Below are 21,599 nucleotides of genomic sequence, written 5' to 3' on the forward strand. Positions count from 1 at the left end.
TCCATCTGTTCTTGGCTGAACCTTGACAAAAGAAGCCATAGATTGGAAGTCATTTACAGGCACTGAGAAAGATGTTGGCTGTGCCTTTAAACTCTATGCTGACGGAGAACATTTTATAGGTGATCATCCATAGCAGCTGAAAATATGTAGGTGAAAACAGAGTCTGAATGTTAAGATCTTTTTTAATAATGTACTTTCACTAACATTTTTGCAGTAGTCTTGTGCCTAAGCATATAGGCTATCCTAGAAAGCTGTCAGGGCACACCAATACCCATAGCCTGATAAAATACACCCCTGAAACTGAAATAGAGTGCAAGTGATTCTAACAGGCTAAACATTAGTTGTAAATGCACAAATGCAGCAGTTTCAGGTCACCCAGTATTTTCAGCTCTGCAAACATTATATCCCTTGGTATTACCTCCTAGAGACTGAACTCCAGAAGCAGAGTTGCAATGGATTATGGACATGGCTTTCTGGGGACCTGAGTGTCTACTCAGAGGATCCCTTTCTTCAGACAAACAGTATTTTCAGAGCTGTTGGCTTACTAATCTTTGGTTTCCTGGCCTGTTGCCTTCATGTGTGGTTGTCTGTCCTTGCTAGTCTGGCAAGGGGAAGAGAAAATATTTGGCCTTCAGGGGCTAGGCAACTCGCTGCCCTATATTGCTGACAAGAGTGCATGATTCTGAGTTCAAATATTCTGTACCTGTTTTGCACAGGAATGAATATTACACAAGGTGCCAGGCAAATGAAGCATAGCTAATGTAAAAACACCTTGGTCTGGTTCCCAGTTACCCTGCAGCTGTGTTAGTATTTACAGCACCATGAGTAAAGTGCTCCTGAACCAGAATAGGAACAACTTATATTCATTTTGAATGCGTAAATCAGGCCACATAGTTCTGCTGCAATTACAGGCTATTTGCAATCATTTGTCTCCCTCCACGTGCTTTGCCCAGCAGGTAGTCTGTAATTATTTGATAATAAAAATTATAGGCATTTTTACATTGCTGGTCCTCTGCAGGAGCTGAAGATTACCCAGCAATTTTTACATGAGGTGGGAATTTAAGCCTGATGTCCTGGCAGACTTCCAGGTTGGAAGACTCGATGGCCTGCCTAAATCCTCCCGGTATTTCTAACAGGCTGTGGCACTCTTATCCTCCCGGGGCGGCACACTGTGAAACAGCTGCATTGCTGTGCTCATGCGGCTCTGCAACACAATGGTGGCAGGAAGAATTCTTCCAAAGAAAAAGTGCTTATGACGTGTTTACTTTGACAAAGTCCCTCAGGAGCTACAGGGATGAAAGAGGCCATATGAATGAAATCTATCGCTATGTGCCCTCTTAGTCTGACATATGATAAAAGCTTGTGACAGTTTACATATGATAATTAAAATTTTCAAACACCTGTGTAAAAAATATTCTGCTTTGATTTTATTCCCTCCCTCAAACAAATGTTCTTAAAATACTCCAAAAGAAATGAAGGAGATTAGCATTAGAGGTTGGAAATGTCACATGAGAAGTACATAGCCAAAATCAAAGTTTGGTACCGGTAGATTACCTCTACCATCATTTTTTCTGGGTTTCAACCAACGATGTCTGAAAAGAGTATGTCCTGCTTTGTAAAGGTATCTTGCAAAATTATTCCTTTCTCTCTAGCATCTTTCTAAAGGACAACTTTTTTGCCTATGCATTTGATAATTTATGTATTTGTAAATATAATAAAACCACCGTGGTTTGGACATTTACCGAGAATGACTGGTTTGGGGAATTTGAGAAACAAAAAGATAAAAACATCAGCTTGGAAAAGGAGTGCCTGCATTACTAATGGACTTTGTTATTTTTATCTTGGCAAGTATCATTAAACTTTAATTCTTTATGCACCCATGACAGATAAGTTTGTCCCACTTCACATTAAAAACATTGTGCTTTATTTTTGACAAAGTAATAAACCCAGTGCACTGAGACCTCAGCCCAGCACACTGAAGCCTCTGCTCAACAAATATGTGATTGCAGAATCAGGCCTCAACTTCTCATTGCAATCAGCAGGATTAATGCTGTGAACTAGGAGAGTAGCTTTCCTTTTTCCCCAACATTTCCCTTTACCCAGTGAAACAGCCAGTTTGCAGGGTCCTGGGGTTCTGCTGGGGGCATACATGTTATTTTAATTTCTTTGCTTCATTTGCAAAAACTGAACTTAGTTTTTCAGTCTCAAAATAATGCACTAAACTTCAGCCTTTAGTGCCAGCACCAGCATGAGTGCTAGACATCAGAGCTACAGTGGCTTGGCCTCTTCCCCTCACTGCTTCCAAGGGTAACCCAGCAGGCACATTATTGGGCCCATCTTGTTTTACTGTGCTTGAAGGGCAGTGAGCAGACTGGTTCATTGCTAATCAGCAATATAGGCAAGAAGTGTTGCTTTGTCCCAGCTATGTCTAAGTTGAAGGATGGCTGGGTAACAGGCATGGAAGGGAGCCGGCTGGTATGAGCACAGGGGCACTGGGGAATGCTGCCTCAGGTGGGTACTACCGAGTTGCCTTCAAAGGGTCCCATGATTTCCCAGCATGGGATGTTGATAAGAGTTTCTGGTGGTTTCATCCTCTTGATGACCCCAGCAGCCAGGGCTGGAGATAAGAGTAGGGCTGTCAGGTACCAGGGCCTGCACTGGGCAGGTGGACCAGGCCATGGGGACATGAGGATGATCTCCTCACAGCATCCCACTAAGGAGAGCTGGCCCAGGCCCCCACAGTGGCCTATGACACCTCTGAGGAGCTGGACCAGCCCCACGGCACAGGTGGGGATGAGGCAGGATGACACCCGCCATGGGGGGCCCCTCAGGCACAGAGTAGCTCACCGCAGCAATGGTGCCCCACAGTCAGGGAAGCTGTTGGGCCTGCTCGCTGAGGGAGAAATGCTGGCCCCTGAGGGAGAAGCGCCCAGTCCCTGAGGGAGAAGTGCCAGTCCCTGAGGGAGAAGTGCTCAGTGACTGAGGGAAAAATGCCCTGCCCCTGAGGAAAACAGTGTTGATCCCTGAGGAAGAAGTGCCCGGTCCCTGAGGGAGAATTGCCAGCCCCTGAGGGAGAATTGCCAGCCCCTGAGGGAGAAGTGCCTGTCCCCTGAGGGAGAAGTGCCTGTCCCCTGAGGGAGAAGTGCCTGGCCCATGACGGAAAAGTGCCAGCACCTGAGGGAGAAATGCCGGACACCTGAGGGAGAAATGCCAGCCCCTGAGGGAGAAATGCCAGCCCCTGAGGGAGAAATGCCCAACCCTGAGGGAGAAATGCCCAGCCCCTGAGGGAGAAATGCCCAGCCCCTGAGGGAGAAATGCCCAGCCCCTGAGGGAGAAATGCCTGTCCCTGAGGGAGAAATGCCCGGACTCTGAGGGAGAAATGCCCGGCCCATGAAGGAGAAGTTCCCAGTCCCAGGAAGAAATGCCCGGCCCCTGAGGGAAAAGTGTTTGTCCGACTCTGAGGGAGAAATGCCCGGCACATGAGGGAGAAGTGCCCGGTCCCTGAGGGAAAATTGCCAGGTCCCTGAGGGAGAAATGCCCAGCCCCTGAGGGAGAAATGCCCGACCCTGAGGGAGAAATGCCCAGTCCCAGGAAGAAATGCCTGGCCCCTGAGGGAGAAATGCCCGGTCCCTGAGGGAAAACTGTTTGTCCCTGAGGGAAAACTGTTTGTCCCTGAGGGAAAAGTGCCGGTCCCTCCGCCCACTGAGAGAGAAATGCCCAGCCCCTCAGGGAGAAGTGCTGGTCCTTGAGGGAAAAGCGCCCAAACCCGGAGGGAAAAGTGCCCATCCCTGAGGGAGAAATGCGGCACCTGAGGGAAAAGTGACCGGTCCCTGAGGGAAAAGTGCCTGGTTTCGGCAGGCGAAGTGCTCGGTCCCTGAGGGCGAAGCGCCCGGTCGCTGAGGGAGAAATGCCCGGCCACTGAGGGAGAAGTGACAGTCCCTGAAGGAGAAGTGCCGGCCCTGAGGGAGAATTACCTCTCCCCGTGGCGGAGGTCCCGCGTCGTGGCGGAGGTGTCTGTCCCGGCGAGGGGTGCCGGCCCCGGCGCGGCGGCGCAGCCCTCCTCCTCCCCCGCATGTGCGATGCGCGGCCGCATGTGGGGCGCAGGCGGCGGAGTCTCCACCTCTTCTGGCAACTTGAACCTGTGGCTGCCAAGCTCCATTAAAGCTATCAGCAGTCGGGGGGACGCGCTCCACAACGAAGGCGGGGTGGGTTGTGGTGTTTTATTTTACGTACATATTTTTTTTTATTATTTTTTTTTTCCCTTCGCAAGGCTCGGGGCTGAGCAGGACGACTGCTCCGGAGCCTGCCCCGCCGCGCTCAGCCTCCCGCTGGCGGGCTGAAGCCGGGGTCCCGCCGCCGCGGGCACTGGAGCGCCGGAGGCGGCCCATGGCTGCCCCGCCGGGCGCCGCGCCCCGCTGAGCTCCGCAGGCACCGGCGGCCATCGGGCCTCTCCTGCCGCCGGCTCGGCGAGGAAACAGAGTGACCACCATGGTCCGGTGCTGGTGGCTCGCTGGGCTGCTCGTAGGTAGGTGGCACCGGCGGCAGCTGCCGTTCTGGGGCGGGTGGAGGGGAGGGGGAGCGGTTGCTCGAGTCGGGGTGGTCCGTTCGGGGGGCTGCAGCCACCTCCCTCGCCCCACGGGCTCTGCGAAGGGGCAGGAGAGGGCGGGAATTTGCTAGGAGAGTGCAAGAAATTAGGGTGCAAGGGGAGTATGGAAAGTGCAAAGAAATGGCAAGGAGTAAGCAAGAAGTGTCCGAGAAGTGTGCAAGGAGAGCACAACTAAATGGCAAGGAGGATGCAAGAAAGCTGTGAGGGGAGTGCAAGGAGGGTGCAAAGAATTGGCAAGAGGGCTGCACAGGGGGTGCGAAGAGGGTGCGAGAAGATTGCCCGGAGGACGCAGGGAAGCTGGCAGGCGGGTCTCCGTGGGGCCGGCTCTGGGACGGGGTCCCGCGGGTGCCCCGCCGCCCCGGGCAGTGTTGGCGGCGGGAGGAGGCACCCAGCACCCGGCGCTCCGCTCGCTCCCGCCCGGCTGCCCCCCGGGTGGCCGCCCGGCCCGCGGGGCTTTCACCGCTGTGCACAGCGTGCGGCCGGAGCGGCCGCGGAGGAGCCAGGGCAGCGGCCCCAGGCTGCCCTGCACTACCTACTGCCGTTTCCCTCGGAGGGGACGGCCGGCGAGAGCCCCAGAGATGCTGCCGAGCTTGTGGGGTCGGGGGACTGCCCCATCGCCGAGGGGCTCCCCTGAAGCCTTTCCCGTGCCCTGCCACCACCACCCCCCCCTCCCCCCCCCCCCCCCCCCCCCCCAACTTTGAACGGCGTGTGGAGATGCCAGAAGGGCTGGAGGTCTGGTGCTGAACTGTCCAGGGCAGTGCTGGGTTGGGACTCTGCCTTTGCCTCCCACCCGAGGCTCCCCGAATGGTCAGGGTCGCTGTCCGTGCGCCCCCCGCCCCGAAACCCTGTCGGGCTTCCCCTGTGCCGTTGCAGCTTGCTCCTGTCCGGAGCATGGAGCACGGTGAGCGCTGGAGCTGAGTTTAGATCCGGGAAGGGCTCAGAGCTGATTCTCCGTGGCTTTTCACAGTGAATTGGGAATTATCGCTGGGAGGATCCAGCACCTGCCCCAGCAAGGGACAACTTTGCAAGTAGTTGCCAGCTCCCGGGACAGGCCACCGAGTCCAGCTACACAGACAGACCCTCGGAGCAGTGCAGGCTGCATCTTTGCAGCTCCCTTTCAGAAAGGCATCTTTCAACCCCACAGTTCTTGGAGCAGTTTCAGAAGAAAAGGTTCTGGCTTAGGAGACCATATGGGAGAACAAAGACAACTGTGCTGTGAAAAAAAGCAAAATTATTTCTGTTTACAAGTAGCAGAGCCTGAGGGAGGCTTCTTATCCCTGGACAGAGTATTTTCCTAGGAAATGCAAGGGAGACCCTTGGTTGAGACTTTGCACCCCTGAACAGAAGGGGCAGGTGAAAGGAGGGTTGGGAGGGTGCCCCCAAGGCCCCCATGCAGTCTGGACACTGGAAATCCAGACACCTGGGTTTCCTGCTACTAGGTTCCTTTCTACCACTTAATTTACTCATCTGAGGTTTTGGGCAGCAAAATATCATACCAACTTGCCTCTCCAGCTCAGGGCTTAGTTCAGTGTTCATTGCAAAAGAATCGTGTAGTGACAGCTATTGGACGTCATTTGCATTAAGTGTAAAGGACCAGACTACAGGAAGAAATGTCTAAAGCATGGTACTTCTATAGGGTTACTTTTCTGTTCTCCTTACGTGGGCTCTTTGTCATATATTGTTCCCCTAAGATATGGCTGAACAGGTTGAGAAATATGTATTCTCCTTCTATATGTACTTTATTAGCTCCAGTTGCTCTGCTGAGAGATGTGTTATACTGCATTACGTAAGATTACTCACAAGTCAAATTAGAATAATTCTTTCTTAAATCCTCATACATTTTATTTTAGTCTGATCTAATTTAAACCCTGTGCTTCTTCCATCTGATGTCAGTGAGAAAATTTCCATTGATTTCACTAAGAACAGAAGCTGGACCTTAAAACATATATTTAAATAGCAAAGTGAGATCCACAGCTCATTAAAATCAAAGCAAGGTTTACCAGTGACTTCACTGTGAGCAAGACTGGCATCCCCTATTTTGCATAAACCGAACATCAGCATGAGCATGACACCAGTGCATACTTAGTTGAAAAAGCACTTTAGGTAGGTAACTGGATCTGATTTTGGAGTCTCCTCCAGAAAAGAATCACTCATTCCTGGAAATGTCCCCAGAGACTTGCTGAGTTTTACCTAAGCTTTCATTAAAGTCTTTACATTCCAGTAACACCACGCTGATATTTTTCATGTGTAGCTTCTCCTACGTGGTTTTAACATAAAAGATCTATTCTTGCTTTCAATGTTTATTTTTAAATTTGAAAATTACAGTGTTGAGGTAAGATAAGATCAGCAGTTGCATTCAATTATGAGATTAGGAAGAGAATCCCATAAATAATAGTACATTCAATATATATATATGTCTGTGTATTTACACATACATATATATGTACTTACTATTAAATTAACATCATTGTCTTTGGTTCAAATATTTTTGGGGGCAATGTTTACTTTAGTTAATTTATTTTTACCAGGTTGGTGGTTTTTATTTATTTCTCAAGCTGGCCAAAAAATCAACAACTAATGTATTATGCTGGATCATGTGATATGACTCTATTTGTTCTTTTGATAATGATAGGTTAGCCGTGTTTCAAAGTATATGGATATAGATAAAAACAGGGCTGAGATGTAAAAAAAGCACAAGTGAAAAAAATATCGTGTGGTTTCTATATTTTCCCCACAAGCACAAATTGTTGAGTAAGGAGATTTTCAAAACCCAGAAATTGCTGTGAAGAAAACCAAAGCTGGAATTCAATGCTAGGGAAGGCTGCATCTGGCAGAACAAAGTTTGGAAAGAGATTTTGCTTTCAATGGGATCCTGTGTTTCCCCACAACATAGCATATGTCATCTATAAAGACAACGCTTTCATGGATGAGATGCAATCACTGCTAAAATCAACCTCAAAATTAGGGAGCACCTATACAATGCTGTTACACAATTGCTGAGGAAGATAAAGCTATGAAAAAAGATAATTCCTAACTTCACTTTAAGATGGTGTATCTCAGAGAAACAATACCAAGAAACTGACAGTGAGAACACGAGAATTTTAATGTGTAACCCTTCTTCTGTAGCCTAAGAGTGCTGCCAGAAACTGATAATGTGTTTGATAGAACAGCTCCTTCTCTACCCAGTTTAAATTGTCTAAGATTTGAGGGGTTAGTAGTCTGTAATCTGTGGGGTTTTTTTTTCTTTAAAGAGTAAAAAGGCCTCGTGCTCTAAAATGCAAAAATTAGGAAAGTTCTGTTTCCGTGTATTAGGAAAGAAACTCTGATGTCTATTTGAAATGCCAAAGCTCTGGAATGTTAAGTGGTAAGAGGGTCAAAATCCGTCATTATTTTTGAGTTTTAGATGGTGTGATAATCATGTCTTTCACGCTATGTTTTCTCATTTTCATTGAATAGCTTATTAAATCATCATGGTTTGAATTCAGCTGAAACTGAAAATTCTGCAATGAAGATCATCTCCTGTGGCACTGTCAGACATTTGGATCAGTGCAACAACAGCTCTCGACTTACAACTGGTGTGATGGTACATAAATCAGCAGGAGAGGTCTCACCACTGAGTGTTTGAAGAGATTTGCTTGAGTTTAGTTTTTAAAATAATGGTTTAAACCTGAGTGTATCTATTTGGTCAAGCACTGAAAAAGTCCCCTATGGTTTCTACTGGGTTAATAGAAACTTTGACAAACGTGACATTTTGGACGTGTCTAAGTGAAAGACAGATCTTTGGAAGCAGGCTTTCAGCCTGTACTCTGAGATCAATGTATATACCAAGCTCCCCACTGAGACAATTGGATTCACCTTGTTCGCACTTACTAAATCCACAAGTGCTGGACACTGGCAGGTTATGGCTTTTAAGTGTCTCTTCTCCCCTGTTGATACAAAAACACAACGACACGTTATTTTTAAAGCTTTTCAGAGAAAAAAAAAATTCTTACCAGTTAGACTCCCTGGAAAAGGCAGATGAAAATACAAATGACAGCTAAGATTTCCTACAGAAAAACTCCTAAGTTTTGTTAGTTTTGAGTAGCACAAGTCCCATTATTAGATTATGCAGCACGTAGGTTGAATGTCAACTTTGATTTTAGCATCTGTCGGCAGTGTTTAAGAGAACTGGAACACATCAAAACTTGGCTAATGTTGACAGGCAAAACAGTAGACTGAAATTTCAGGCTATCTAGAAACCACACCCAGACCCCAAAACACATGTTAGAAGTAACTTTAATTCTGTGCCTCAGCTGAACAAGTAACCTTTTTCTGTGGTCAGTTGTGATTCTAAGTTAAACATGTGTGCTTATTTCTGGTGTGGGCCATGTATCAATTTACCACCTTTCTGCAGAGCCTTTTTACTGAGGATACCTTCCGCTGTGACTGCTTTTGAACACTGTTCTCATCCTTGGCTTTGCAGAAGCCAAGTAGCCTCAGACTATTAGATCCTTTTAGATCCTATTAGATCCTATTTTTATTACTGTAAACAGTATCCTTGCAGCAGCACCAAGAATCCTGTTGTGTTAGGTGCTAAATAAGGAGAGAACAAAAGGATCCTTCTTGCTTTAGTGGGTTTTCTAGTTTCCTGGACTTAGATTTTCAACAATGAGTTGACATTGCAGGGACTGACTGGGATTCCCAGCTGTGCCCAGCAGTTTAGTACTTATTGCAGTTGCTTATGTCTTTACAGACGTAAACGCTTTTGTGTATCCATCCCATATTTCCAGACCCATGGAGGCCAGGCAGTGATTTTGATGAGCAGGATGGTGAACAATGTGCTTACACAGGAGAGCAGCTGTTTCCCGTGGGAGCAGAGAACTGGGACAGGTCCATGGCAGTGGGAGACTGAAAGGCCACTCAGAGTCTCCCGCCGACTCCCTGCCAAGAGCAGGTTATTCCCTGCTGTACTAATGCTTTGTTCGATCCCTCAAAATCCTGCCAAGCAAGTGGACTTGCACTGCCTACTAGATTGTGCCTCAAGAAGTTCACCCTGCTATAGAAGCCACATTTTTTCCTCTCTTCATTCACTCCCAACAGAACCTCTTTATTCACTGCAAGGAATTCCTTCCTTTCCTTGGTGTTTATGCTTTGTGAATATTTATTGGCTGTTATCATGCCCATCTTGCCTCAGTCGTCACTACCAGGCTACATATACTCTGCTCTTTTAATCTTGCTTTTAACTCAATCCCGCCCACCCCCTAATCATTTTTTGTTGTTCTACTCTCAGTTCCCGCCAGTTCCAGTTGCTCATTTTGCTTTGGGTAAATGCTATATTTATGTTAACGTTATGTGGTGGGTGGTCCTCTCTGCGCTCATGGTCCATATGAGTGATTTAGACATCTGAAATGAGGTTGGCATTTTATAGCCAAACCATGGCCTGATTACTGGTTCTGCTCTTCAAAGCACTCCAGGAAAAAATATGCTTAGCCATCACTATTAAAAATGGCCACGATAGTCACTAATAAAGTATCTGTGCAGAGGTTTGAGGGACTTGCCAGAAACTGCATGGGTGCTCTATACATTCAAAATGACAGTGTGGCATTAATTTCAAAACCATGTGCTGTATTTTCTAATGAGTTTCCAGCTCATCTAAATTAAGGAAGATAGATGTAATTTTTCCCATTTGGTAAGAATATGCATTCCAGTTAGAATTTAACTGAGTCACAATAGTACCCCTAGGGTATGGTTCAGCCTTGGGCTGAGTTGGTTTGCTTTCCTTTTGAAAGGAAATGCTTTCCCCCAGGTGTTCTCACTAATGTCTCACCATCTAGGCCTAGAGGATTAGGGATCATCTCACTATGGTCTCACCTGCCTCACCAAATTAAAATTTAAACTTTCACCAGTGTTCAAGGAGAAAAGCTCTAGTATCACCCTTCTTTCCTTCGGTTTCTTTTGTTATTTGGTTATATATTTCTCTGTGCCAAACTTATGTGGCTGTTTAACATAAGATCAGAGTTTAACACAAGTCATGATGTGTTAGTGTAGCCTGGACCTATTTGGTTTTTCCAGTGCTTGCTGAAAAAATAAGGCACATAGCAATTATCCCATTAGTTCTTACCTCTCCTGATTAACTATCCCTCTCCCTCCAGACTCTGTCCTGTAGGTCTGATGGAGGCAGTGAGTTGTTGCTGGGGAGCCCTGTGATTTCTCTGCTTTTTTGGCTCACAGCGGGACCCTGTTCCCAGCACTGTTGTCCGCTCCTCAGGACCCCCCAGCTGGACTGCCCAGTGCAGGGCTGGCAGCAGGACAGGGCTCTCAGCTAAGGACCAGTTACCGGTGAGCTGACCACAATGGTTTGGCCAACTGGGGCCATCAGGCCATATGGAATTGCTCAGCTGTTCTCCAGTAATCTTTTGACATTGACCAGTTTAGATGTGGAGAAAGCATATGACTCCTCTTTCTGAGTCTGCGCAATATATTCTCGGGGTGGGAGGGAGAAACATGAAGTGAAATGGCTCGTGTATTGTATCTGTCAGGACAGCCAGTATGTGGTGAGTAAAGCTCTGTTGTGTAACTGAAAAGCGTGGCGTTTTGATTAACATTAACTGTAGGAGATCTCTTGGGAAGATGTACTCACATCTGCCTCTAGTGCTTTTATTTGTCATCACAAATCATCTAGGCCAACTCTTACATGTCTTGCTTAGTTCATTCCATCTGAGAATATCCCACTTCTCCTTTGTATCCCTTCGTTCTCCAAATGGAGTGTTTACTGTCAGTTTATGGGGGAGCATTTTCTGAATAAGGTGATGATGCTGTGTTGGTACAGTCATGGGATCTTTCCTGTTTACAGACTCCACTGAAAATGGGATCGAACCCTGCAGTCCTATTTAAATGGTCGGCCTGGTTTTCTTCTTTGGGGGTAAACAGCCAGAGAGGGCAGTTTAAGAAGCCATTTTATTTAAATATAGTTTATACTGAAGAAGATCTTTGTGGTACAGGAGAGAGTACCTTCTCCCTTCTTCTCTTCCCTACCACAAATCCTATCTGTCTTGACATCTATCGCTGGACGTGACACTTAAAGGAGAAGTAAATGATTCCGTGATTCCGAGAGCAAATTATTTACTTCTCTGGCACTTTAAAATCCTCCAGTCAACTCACCATGAGTGCTTTGCTATTTTGACTGTGGACATGGGACAAATTAGGCAATGATCACAGCCTCAGAATAAAGCTAGACTACAGCCACAGAATACAGTGTCTGAACCTATTTTCCAATGTTTTTAAAGTATGTGGTGAAAGTATGTTTTGAAAATTTCTCTAAAATCCTGAGCTGCTTGGCAATTTTGAGTCGGCTGAGTTTCCTCTTAGGATCTGCAGAATGTCATACATGATTATGCTCTGTTATGCACAGGAAACTCAAGGTGATGCTCTGTAGTGATAGCTGACATGTAAACACATTTATTGTGCCATCCTTAGAAGAAAACATGTAGTGAATTCAAAGCATTTTGCAAATAGCATGAACTGAGCATCAGGCTGTTGAAACAGCTATGTGTAATTATGCATGTTTTTATACATGTTTTACAGACAAATAAGAGAAAATATGAATAATAGAAATACTTTTCCAGAAGCCAAACAGTACTCCAGTGAAAGCACTGGCATCTTCTCTCAACCACTTGACCACATTCTGGCTTCAGTTCAGGGAGGCATTACTAATCAGGAAAAATGCTCATGCACTGGCTTAATTTCAAGCACATGCTTAAGTTTCACTGAAACCAATTAGACTTAAGCATGTGCTTAAGTCCTGTCCTGAACTGGGTTCAGTTTGCAGTCAGGCAAAATGCAAAGTTCTACTGTGATAGTTTTCCACTCCCGATGGGTTATATTTAAGTTTTATAACTTTATAGTACTATAATATAAAATGTATCTCTTCCCACAAATTGTTCTCTTGGGAATGACTTATTCTGAGTGAATTAAAAGCACCACTAACTTGTATTAGTGCAAGTTAATGCAAGAAAAATTGATTTGCTAAATACAGTTTTTTTCTTTGCTTTTAAAAGAGTGCTTACTCTTTTAGTGGCTGACCCAAAATCCATTCTGCATGCTCTCAGGAGAGAAAAATGCTAAAGAAACACTGTTTTGCTCTGTTAATGAAATCTGTGTGGATAAGTATAATTTGCTTATGCAGAATATATTGATACATTTCTTACCATCCATTTCATCTCACTCTGAACATTCCTTAGAAAATATCAAAGATTTTATGTCTTCTCTAAATGAAGAAATGTGTAATGCTCCATGACTTCAGGCACTGATCTTATCCCTGTAAATGGGTGACTAACTGAAACATTAGAATTATAAATGGGAATAATAAATTCTGGCCATAGGAGGCAATAACATATAACAGATTAAGCAGTGTAGTTTTGGAGAAGAGTTGATCTACAGTAACTAATTTGGTGCAAACTGTAATGCATGCATTTTCTCCTCCATTTATAAAGAAACAGATGTGTGACTCAACTTTGCTTTTTTCCAAAGTAATCTGCTTGGAGGAACACAAACAAGATTTGTTTCCAACAAGGCATATTACAGTCTTTCTCTTGTGGTTGGTATTTTTTTCCTTTAAATGTAAGAAGTGGATCTGAATCTAGAGCATACAGCAGTTATGTAGCACAAGCCCATTGGCATGCAGGCTCCTGTTTTCGGGCTTGGCCATTGCCTAGGAATCTTTCATCTTAATTTTACCAACAATTTACTTTGAGGAGAATTTCCAGTGCTGTCTTTCTATCATTTGATGCCATGGGTCTGATTTTTCTGAAAGTCATTTATACAAAAGAGAGTATGGAATAGTTGTTCAGTGATTGCTGCTGCTGTTGGCTTTATCCAGTTTCTGCTGATTGCAGTGATCAGCTGCCGTTCCCGGTTACCAGCTTTCCTAATTGCCTGAGTGCTTGTACAGCCACATTGCTCGGAGACTTTGGGCCAGTACTTTGGATGCGGCACACACCGGAAAGCTGGAAAAAGATACTGTTTTGTCTAGCTGCTGTACTGAGGAGCTCTCTGGAAACGCTTGTGGTTAATCGATACAGGCACACGTGGTAATGAGTGAGTGGCAGAGATCACAGGGACTTTTTTAGATTTTTCCTATGAATGAGTATTTTTGTCTTGAGCATGAATTGTGAATAATTCCTTCCTCCTACCCAAGAACTATATAAAGCAGTTAATTTGTGTCTCTCTTAAGATGAAGAGAGGAGCTGCTCTGATGTGCTTCACCAGGGGCTGAGGAACAGTGACATATGAGTGACAGCTACTTTGCACTGCTCTTGGAATAGAGATGTGCCCTAACTACAGATTCTAGGTCTGGAATTGAACTTTTCCAGCTTGAAAGCATGTTTGGATCTGGTGGGGCTGAGCTGGAGTATTTGAGAGAGAAAAGCAGCCACAAAATTTGGACAGAAGCCAATAGCTTTTGGTTTGAGGATGCATCCAGTTTGGAGTCTTGTGTACAGTTAAGTAAGGCAAAATCCTTAGGAATTCCCATCCTGTCAAATATTTACATTCTAGAGGCTTCCCCCCCCCCCCCGAGTTTGATCCTGATATAAAAAGTCCCTTTTCTGTTGAATGTGTCAAAATGTAGTGATTGCATTGCCAAAGTGACTGTGCTCTCAAACAATGCAGACTTTCAGCGTTTCAGCCAAAAGTAGCACTGAGGGTTCAGTCAAATATTGAAGCTCTTGCTGCAATAAACACACAGAGTGCAGTTAGTGGCTTGAGAGTGGGGCTATATTCTGTGCTGTTATTTTGGTATAGCTCTAGACTACACTGATACCTATAGAGTCTTTCTATGGTTATGAGCAAGAGCAAATCTGACCCTTGTAATCTGTTACTTCTAATACAAATACAGTAATTTTTGAGGTTACTGTATTCTCCAGGATAATTATTTCATGTTTGTTTTAAGTGTAATTCAGTTTGGACTGTCCTTGTACTGATGGCTCTCCAAAAGCTTTGGCAGTAATTAGGCCTCTTGATAGGGCAGTCAGATGAAACTTGGCATGTTCTGCAGGTGAGTAAAAGAAGACCTGCGAGGAAGAAGCACCTAGGAATGATTTGCCTGAGGCCACAGAGCAAATAGTGGGAGACCTGGGATGAGGACGCAGAGCCCTGACTCCTGATGGACTCTATTAAATGGGCACCCATGGGGCAGCCCGCATGCATGCTGCAGCTGCCAAATTAAAGGTTTAACTAATAGCAATGGGGTTTGTCATCTACTCTTTTCCCATTTTCATATGAAGACTCACAGGAGCTGCTTTTTAGGAAGCACTAGTGCAGCAGTTGTGAAGGACCTGGCTATGCCTGTTTGCCATGTCCAGCCCTTAAAGATAATAAAAACCGTGCAATTGTGAGTCTGCTCCAAAAAGAGCCCGTAACACTAATAATGTGTCTTTCCAGCTAGTTTATGCACTCCAGTGCATAGTGAGGTAACAGAAAATCCAAGGCTGGTTTCACTGGCCTTTGGGTAGGTAGGCTGCTTCTGTTACTGCTCTCCTGCTTCACTGGGGGCTTCACTTTCCATGTGTTTATTCCCTTTGTGGTAGTTTCAGGGTTTGCATGCTTACATCTATACAAATACGTTTCAAGGACTCTGTTGCTGTGACGTGTAAAACCTTTGCAAATGGCGGCACCATAGTGAAGTGACTGAATTTGTCCATCAGACTTAAGTTATATATTACTAGGTTAGTCATAAAATACTGTTTGAGTGGAAATCTCTCTGCTTTGCCACATGTTCAGGAGCCTCTGACCCGTACAGCAGACGTTTAATTACCGAGTTCCCATTTGACTTGGTCTGGGGCTTATACGCATGGCAAACTTGGATGCGGAAGATTTGTAACAAGGATTTAACGCTCTGTGTGTGTGTATGATGTGTTGATGCCAGGGATGAGAGGCTCCTGTCTCGGAATAAATCGTCTGTGGGAGTCGGAGGAGTCTCTCTGGTAGACCCCGGCTGTGAATCTCACCCTGAGTATTTATATTTGTGTTTTACCCTGACCTTGTGAGCCAGGGAATTCTGCTGGTGTCGCTCAGCAGCTCGTGGTCTTGCCCGTGGCTTGCAGCAGATCCGTATGCGCTACCTTCGTCTGCAAACACTTCTTGCTGGGAGGGTGGTGGCACTCTCCGAGCTGGGCTTGGGCCTTTCACAGTCTCCCCTGTCACTTCTCTCACATGCTGCCAGATGGTTTGGGTTTCTCATCCCAGGGAAGGGTCTGGTTTAGGCAAATCTCCCCCTAAGGCAAAGACTGCAGGGTGGTTAGGTTATATAGAAGTACCTGTGTGGCACACAGGGACTAATGAGCAGTTTTGACTCTGTATCTTGTGCTCCTTGACTGAGGCACAGGGTGTGCAAACGTTTAGCGTCCTCACTCTGTGGAAAGGTAATAAATACATGTTAGACCTTTCTTTCCAGCTGATAGGCAGGCTGGAAAGCAACCTGTGTCCTAACCATTGGTATGTAGTGAATAAAAGTTGTCTTGAAAATTTCCAGCACACTACTAGGGCAAAATGCAAAGTACAGCTCGAGCGAGCGCAGCCCGGCTGGGCTCATAAACCCGCTGCAGTCCTGGGCTGGGCTGAACCCACTGAGCCAGGCTGTGCCGTGCCGTGCCGCGCCTCAGAAAACCGGTGGGGCTTCAGGATGAGCTTCACTGAGGGCTCATGTCATGGAGGTATGAAGAGCTGAACCCCGGGTTTCTTACTGAAGGCAACTCACTCACCCTGAGTGCAACAGAAGTTTGCTTAAGAGTGAATAATATATAGGAATATATGTACATATATATGTATGCATGCGAAGGTCTTCAGGATTTAGCTGAGTGTTCACACATTCCCTAAGCCAATAACATCCGTTGTTATGGGAAATGAGGTAAGTGACAGAATTACTGTCCTTATGGCAGGCGACAGGCGAGTCTAATGTTCCCATGCTGTAATTCCCTGTTCCAGTTACCGCTTCAACAATAGCTTGAGAGGGAGAGAACACGAACAAAGAGCGCTCAGTTTTATGTGAACATTTAATCTGAAAAATAGTTGGATTCAAATGAAACTCAAGTTGGAAAACAGTAAAATGAAAGAATCAGTGTCCTTAACCAAGAGCCTGCCGCTTCGCGAGCCCGTTGGGGCTTTCCCTCTCGAGCGGGCCCTTCTCGGGAGCGCGGCCCGAGGAGCTTCTGGGCGCTGGCGCTGGCAGCGGTTCCGTGCCCGGGCGGCGGGCGGGGAGCGCCGGGCAGGGGCCGAGCTGCGCCTGCCGGTACCCGCCGGTACCCGCCCGCCCCAGCCCCTGCCCCGCCGTGTGCGGCGCGTACCCCGGCCAGGGCCCCGCCACCGAGCCCCGCGGCCGCTGCGGGGGTGGCTGCGGGGGGCGCGGGTGGGGGTGGGGCGGGCGCAGGCCCCGCGCTGCCCCGCGGTGCTGACTGCCCCTCTCTCCCCCCGCGCAGCCTGCGCGGCCGCGGAGCCACCGCTGCGCTGGGAGCCGCGGTGCCGGCAGCAGCTCCGCCACCTGCAGGACGGCGCCAGGATCGCGGCGCGGCTGCCGCCCCGCCTGGAGGGGCGATGGGTCTCCACCGGGTAAGGCCCCCCCGTCCCCCGGGAACGCGCCCAGGGCCCCGGGAGGCCCCCCCGGCCCAGCCCCGCGCCGCGGCGCTGCCCCGACCCCCCGGGGCCGGGCCGAGCAGCCTTGATGCCCCCCCTGCCCCCTCCGCTCCTCCCTGGGATGTGCCACAGAGCGCAAGGTCCACTGGCATGTTCTGGTAGCAGATGCCCAGCTCTTCACTCAGGGGAGGCCACCGGCGGCGGGAGGCTTTTGCCCACGAAGCTGCACCCCCCCATGCTTGCCCCTCTCCTTCCCTGGGGAGGGATCTCACCCTGTGCCCCCCCCAGCCACATGCTGCGGGGGGCCCAGCCCTGCCTTCCTCCCCAGGTGCGAGGTGCGGCCGGGACCCGAGTTCCTCACCCGATCCTACCTCTTCTACGCCAACCGCCTCTTCAAGGCTTACCAGTTCTACTACTGGGACCCCTCCTGCCGCGACCCCTCCTACTCGCTGGTCATCAAGGGCAAGCTTCGGCTGCGCCAGGCCTCCTGGATCACCCGTGGGGCCACCGAGGCTGACTACCACCTCCACAAAGTCGGCATCGTTTTCCACAGCCAGAAAGCCATGCGGGAGGTGGCCGCCTGGATCAACCAGACGTCGGGCGAGGGCTGCAGCGGGTTCCTGCCCCCGGGGCGCACCTGGGCTCCCGGAGCCCTCTACGAACTGCTGAGTGCCAAGACTGAGCGTGACTGCACTGCCGCCTTGGGCTTCGCCATGCACGAGCTCAGCCTGGTGCGGGTGGAGAAGCATTACCAGCCCTTGCTGCAGCCACAGCAGAGCGGGAGCCGGCTGGTGGAGGAGCTGTACCTGGGGGACATTCACACGGAGTGGGTGGAGAGGCTCCACTACCGACCGACTGGTTATCAGCAACCTATGCAGAGTGCCGTGGTAAGGATGATGCCTTTACGCGGTCCCTTTGTCTGTTCATGGCCTTTGCCAAGCATTTGTTATTTCCCTACTGTTAAAATACTGCCTGCCTGCACTTAGCCCCCTTCTGCCCTAAGGACACGTGGATGAGGAGCATGGGGCTGTAGGTGCAGGTTCCCAGGGTGCTGCCTGGGTGATCTGCAGCACGTGGAGTTCACCCTCTCCCTTACCGAGGGACTGGGATGGGTGAGAGCTCAGCAAAACTGGCATCGGAAACAAGCCTGCGTTGGCACGGGCCTGCAGTTAATGGCTTTTCTTTGGCTCTGTGTTTTCCTAGGAAATGCAGTTTCCTAGTTTCCCGCGCCAAACTTGGTGACAGCTTCGGCCTGCACGTCCTTAGAGACTGCCTGCTCTGTCGTTTGTCTTCCTCCCCTCTCTTTTGCTCTTTGTCATGTCCTCCAGGTTGAGAGAGGAGCAAGGAAGCAACATCTGCCATTAAATCATTAGTCCTGGGTGTAATGCCATTAGAAGAGGAAGTTGCCCTGAATACAATTATGTTATTACACAGAAATCAAACTTTCATTTTGACATAAACAAAACTGAGCAGGAGACTTAGTTGCCTTTTATTTTATATTTTATGTGGCAGCAGGTTATTTTTTTTTCCAGGAAAGCACATTTGCATCTGAACCATAGGTAATCAATTCAGAAATGATTGAGCAGTGAGATGGGGTGACAAAACCTCTCAGAACTTTACCAGACAGAATTGAACTGAAAAAAAATTATTGTGGGGCAACATTTCCCCACACCCCAAACTACACCAACTGAACTCGAAAAAACACAGAGCAACACCCGTCTCCCCCATCAAAAGTAACATTCTCAAATTGGTTAAACTTGTGTTATCTTGGGCCAAAACCATATATGTGAGCAAAACCAGATGGTAAACATAAACACTTTTAAAAGCTAATTTCAAACCAAACCTAAAGATACTGAAATTCACTCTCTGAATATAGCACTGTAATTAATCAGCTAACAGCTCTCCAATGGACCAGCACATGATGTCACCACTTGGCGATAATTAGAAGCTGCCATATATTAGAAATAACTTCACACGACTGGTTTAAGCAAGCAAGATTTTTGGCTCCATGTCTATGGTGATAATTTTATTTGGCACAGGGTTTTTCTTCTTTTCTCTGAACTAACATCCATTTGCCTGCACTGGTGAGTTACACAGCTATGTAAGGAATTATTTTTTAACCCTCTTTATGAAAATACTACTCTTTTCCTCTTAAATTTATATCTGTTTTAAAGAAACCCATTCTCCCCAAATTACCTTTCATTATCAAAGAATTTCCTGTCTAAGGAGAGCATATATATTTGCCAACTTCTGGGATTGTTTAGCCATAATGTACTGTGTACTGTCAGCACTCATTAACGTGACAGTAGCAGTAAAGCAAGCTGAAAATGACTAAATTACAGTAGACTCCAATCAACGTGCATGTAAATTACCCACCCTACAGTTAACTACTGAGTTATTTAACCTTGTTGCATACGACAGTTCAGTAAAGATTGGCTCATGTTCTAGAAAACAATATAATGTTCAAACCCTGGTTATTTAAAAATAAATCAGTTGTGATATATGAAGTATAAGAAGAAATTCCAAGCTACACAAAAAACCTCCTGGCACTGGATCAGCCGCAGGGCTGGTTTGACTCAGAGCTCTTGCACGAAGCACAGGCGGAGAAGCAAAGGTCAGGTCCTCCTGCTGCACTAGGCCCTTTTCTTCTCCATCTCCAGCGCAGTGCTCATTCTGGCTGCTTGGCAAACTCCCTGCCCGCCTCGCACGGCGCCCTGCAAACGCAGCCACAGGTGTGGGGCACGGGCAGGGGCTCTGCATCCTTTTTTCTGAATCGGTGCAGAAATGCGGTGCTGTAGCTGACATCCCCCAGCCCCCTCATCCTCACCCATGGGTAAGCGCAGCAGCTTGCAGCGGGAAACTTGTGGGGGAAGCAACCTGGATGGCCCCGGGGAGCATTCCCTGCCCCTGCAGCCTGCCCATAGCAGCCCCGGCGTCGGGCAGGGCACAGCCTCAGGGCACAGGCCTCGGTCCTTCCCAGCACACTGGAATAGCAGAGAGCCAGGGCAGCGCTTTAGCTGGCTTAATCTGCTTGGATGCCTTGGGCCAAGTTCATCGCAGTTGGACACCCTGGTGCGGAAAAGGGGAATTTGAGCTTTTGAAATATTCTGAAAGGGTTTTTCGCTTATCAGTTTACAAAAACTTGTTTCTTGTCTCCTGCAGCATCACGTGCACCCTTGCCCGGTCTGTGGGATTATATACAGAGCTGATGAGCACCACCCACCCATACTACCTGTCAGAGCTCAGCTGCCCATGCAGCTCAGCGGCAGCTGGGTGAGCACCCACTGTGAGGTCCGACCTGCGGTACTTTTCCTTACCAGGTACTTCATATTCCATGGTAACAACCACACCTGGGAAGGTTATTACTATCACTACTCCGACCCACTCTGCAAACAGCCAACTTTCACCATCTACGCATCTGGGCATTACACGCAAGGTATCCCCTCCTCCAAAGTGAGAGGTGGCACAGAGCTGGCTTTTAAAGTCACCCAGGCTCAGGTGACGCCCATGGACCAGGTGACGGTGATGATGCTGAACTCCTCAGAACCTGGAAGCTGTGGGCTGACAAGCTCCTGGAGCGCTGGCGTGGAGCAGGATATAACACCCACAAATGGGTGTCTGGCTTTGGGCATCAAGCTGCCCCACACAGAGTACGAACTTTTCAAAACAGAGCAAGACATGAAAGACCGCAGCCTGCTGTACATTGGCGAAAGGCCCACGGACGGATCCAGTCCCGACAGTCCAGACAAGCGACCCACGTCGTATCAGGCACCTCTGGTTCGGTGTGCTGGAGCGTCAGAGGAATTCTCTAACTATGTTAGTCTAAAATACTTGGGAAAAAAGGATGCTAATGGGAGCGAAGCACTAAAACCTTTGCCTGTGGCCTTTTTATCATTTATAGCACTTCTGTTTTTAAGATAGGACTAATTATCTATTCAGGTACAGCACAGGATTCAGATAGTCTTGGTGCTAGCGTGATTTTTATATCCCTCAAATGAACACATCTGGAATCAGTTTTACTTAGATTTGGAAACATTTTTTAAAAACAGCCAACAACAGTGAGTGAAGCCAAGAAGATACGCCTGACTACATACTGTTTGTCCTGTGGCTTTATTGCCTAACCTTCCCTCTTTGCCTACAAATTTAATGTAGTGACACGGATGCGCTGCACATTGCAATAGATAACTTCGCAATATGAGGGGGGAAAAAAGCGACGTCAATTACAACTGCTGCTTTGAGCTTTTGACGTTGCTGAGATTTAATCAAGAGCTTGATTCAGATGTAATTCAGACATCCGGTGTTGGCTGCTGAGTTTCTTTGAGGTTAAGTTCCCTCCCATCATACTCCTTATTGCTGTTCTTGCAAATTTAATCTGCAGTCAGCAATA

The 21,599-nt window shown here is 47.5% G+C and overlaps 1 protein-coding gene across 2 annotated transcripts; it reads left to right on the plus strand.

Annotated features, from left to right (window-relative positions):
* The first annotated feature begins 3,840 nt into the window (after positions 1-3,840).
* Positions 3,841-21,359, plus strand: APCDD1L (APC down-regulated 1 like). 2 transcript variants are annotated; one of them, XM_055813472.1, is made up of 4 exons: positions 3,841-4,525; positions 17,059-17,188; positions 17,541-18,099; positions 20,375-21,359. In XM_055813472.1, the coding sequence occupies exons 1-4, from the start codon at positions 4,489-4,491 to the stop codon at positions 21,131-21,133; spliced, it is 1,485 nt and encodes a 494-aa protein (XP_055669447.1). In that variant the 5' UTR covers positions 3,841-4,488; the 3' UTR covers positions 21,134-21,359. The 2 variants fall into 2 exon arrangements, with proteins under 2 accessions (XP_055669447.1, XP_055669446.1); XM_055813471.1 differs by lacking the exon at positions 3,841-4,525 and having other exon boundaries at positions 4,588-17,188.
* Positions 21,360-21,599: the final 240 nt, after the last annotated feature.

The sequence above is a fragment of the Falco peregrinus genome, chromosome 9 (genome assembly GCF_023634155.1).
Source record: "Falco peregrinus isolate bFalPer1 chromosome 9, bFalPer1.pri, whole genome shotgun sequence".
Classification (NCBI taxonomy): Eukaryota; Metazoa; Chordata; class Aves; order Falconiformes; family Falconidae; genus Falco; species Falco peregrinus.

Excerpts from the sequence above, each read along its gene's own strand:
- APCDD1L (XM_055813471.1), top strand. The coding sequence starts at position 16,662 with ATGAAACTCAAGTTGGAAAACAGTAAAATGAAAGAATCAGTGTCCTTA. Across the intron at positions 17,189-17,540 it reads GGGCGATGGGTCTCCACCGG|GTGCGAGGTGCGGCCGGGAC; the intron begins GTAAGGCCCCCC and ends CTTCCTCCCCAG. Across the intron at positions 18,100-20,374 it reads AACCTATGCAGAGTGCCGTG|CATCACGTGCACCCTTGCCC; the intron begins GTAAGGATGATG and ends TGTCTCCTGCAG.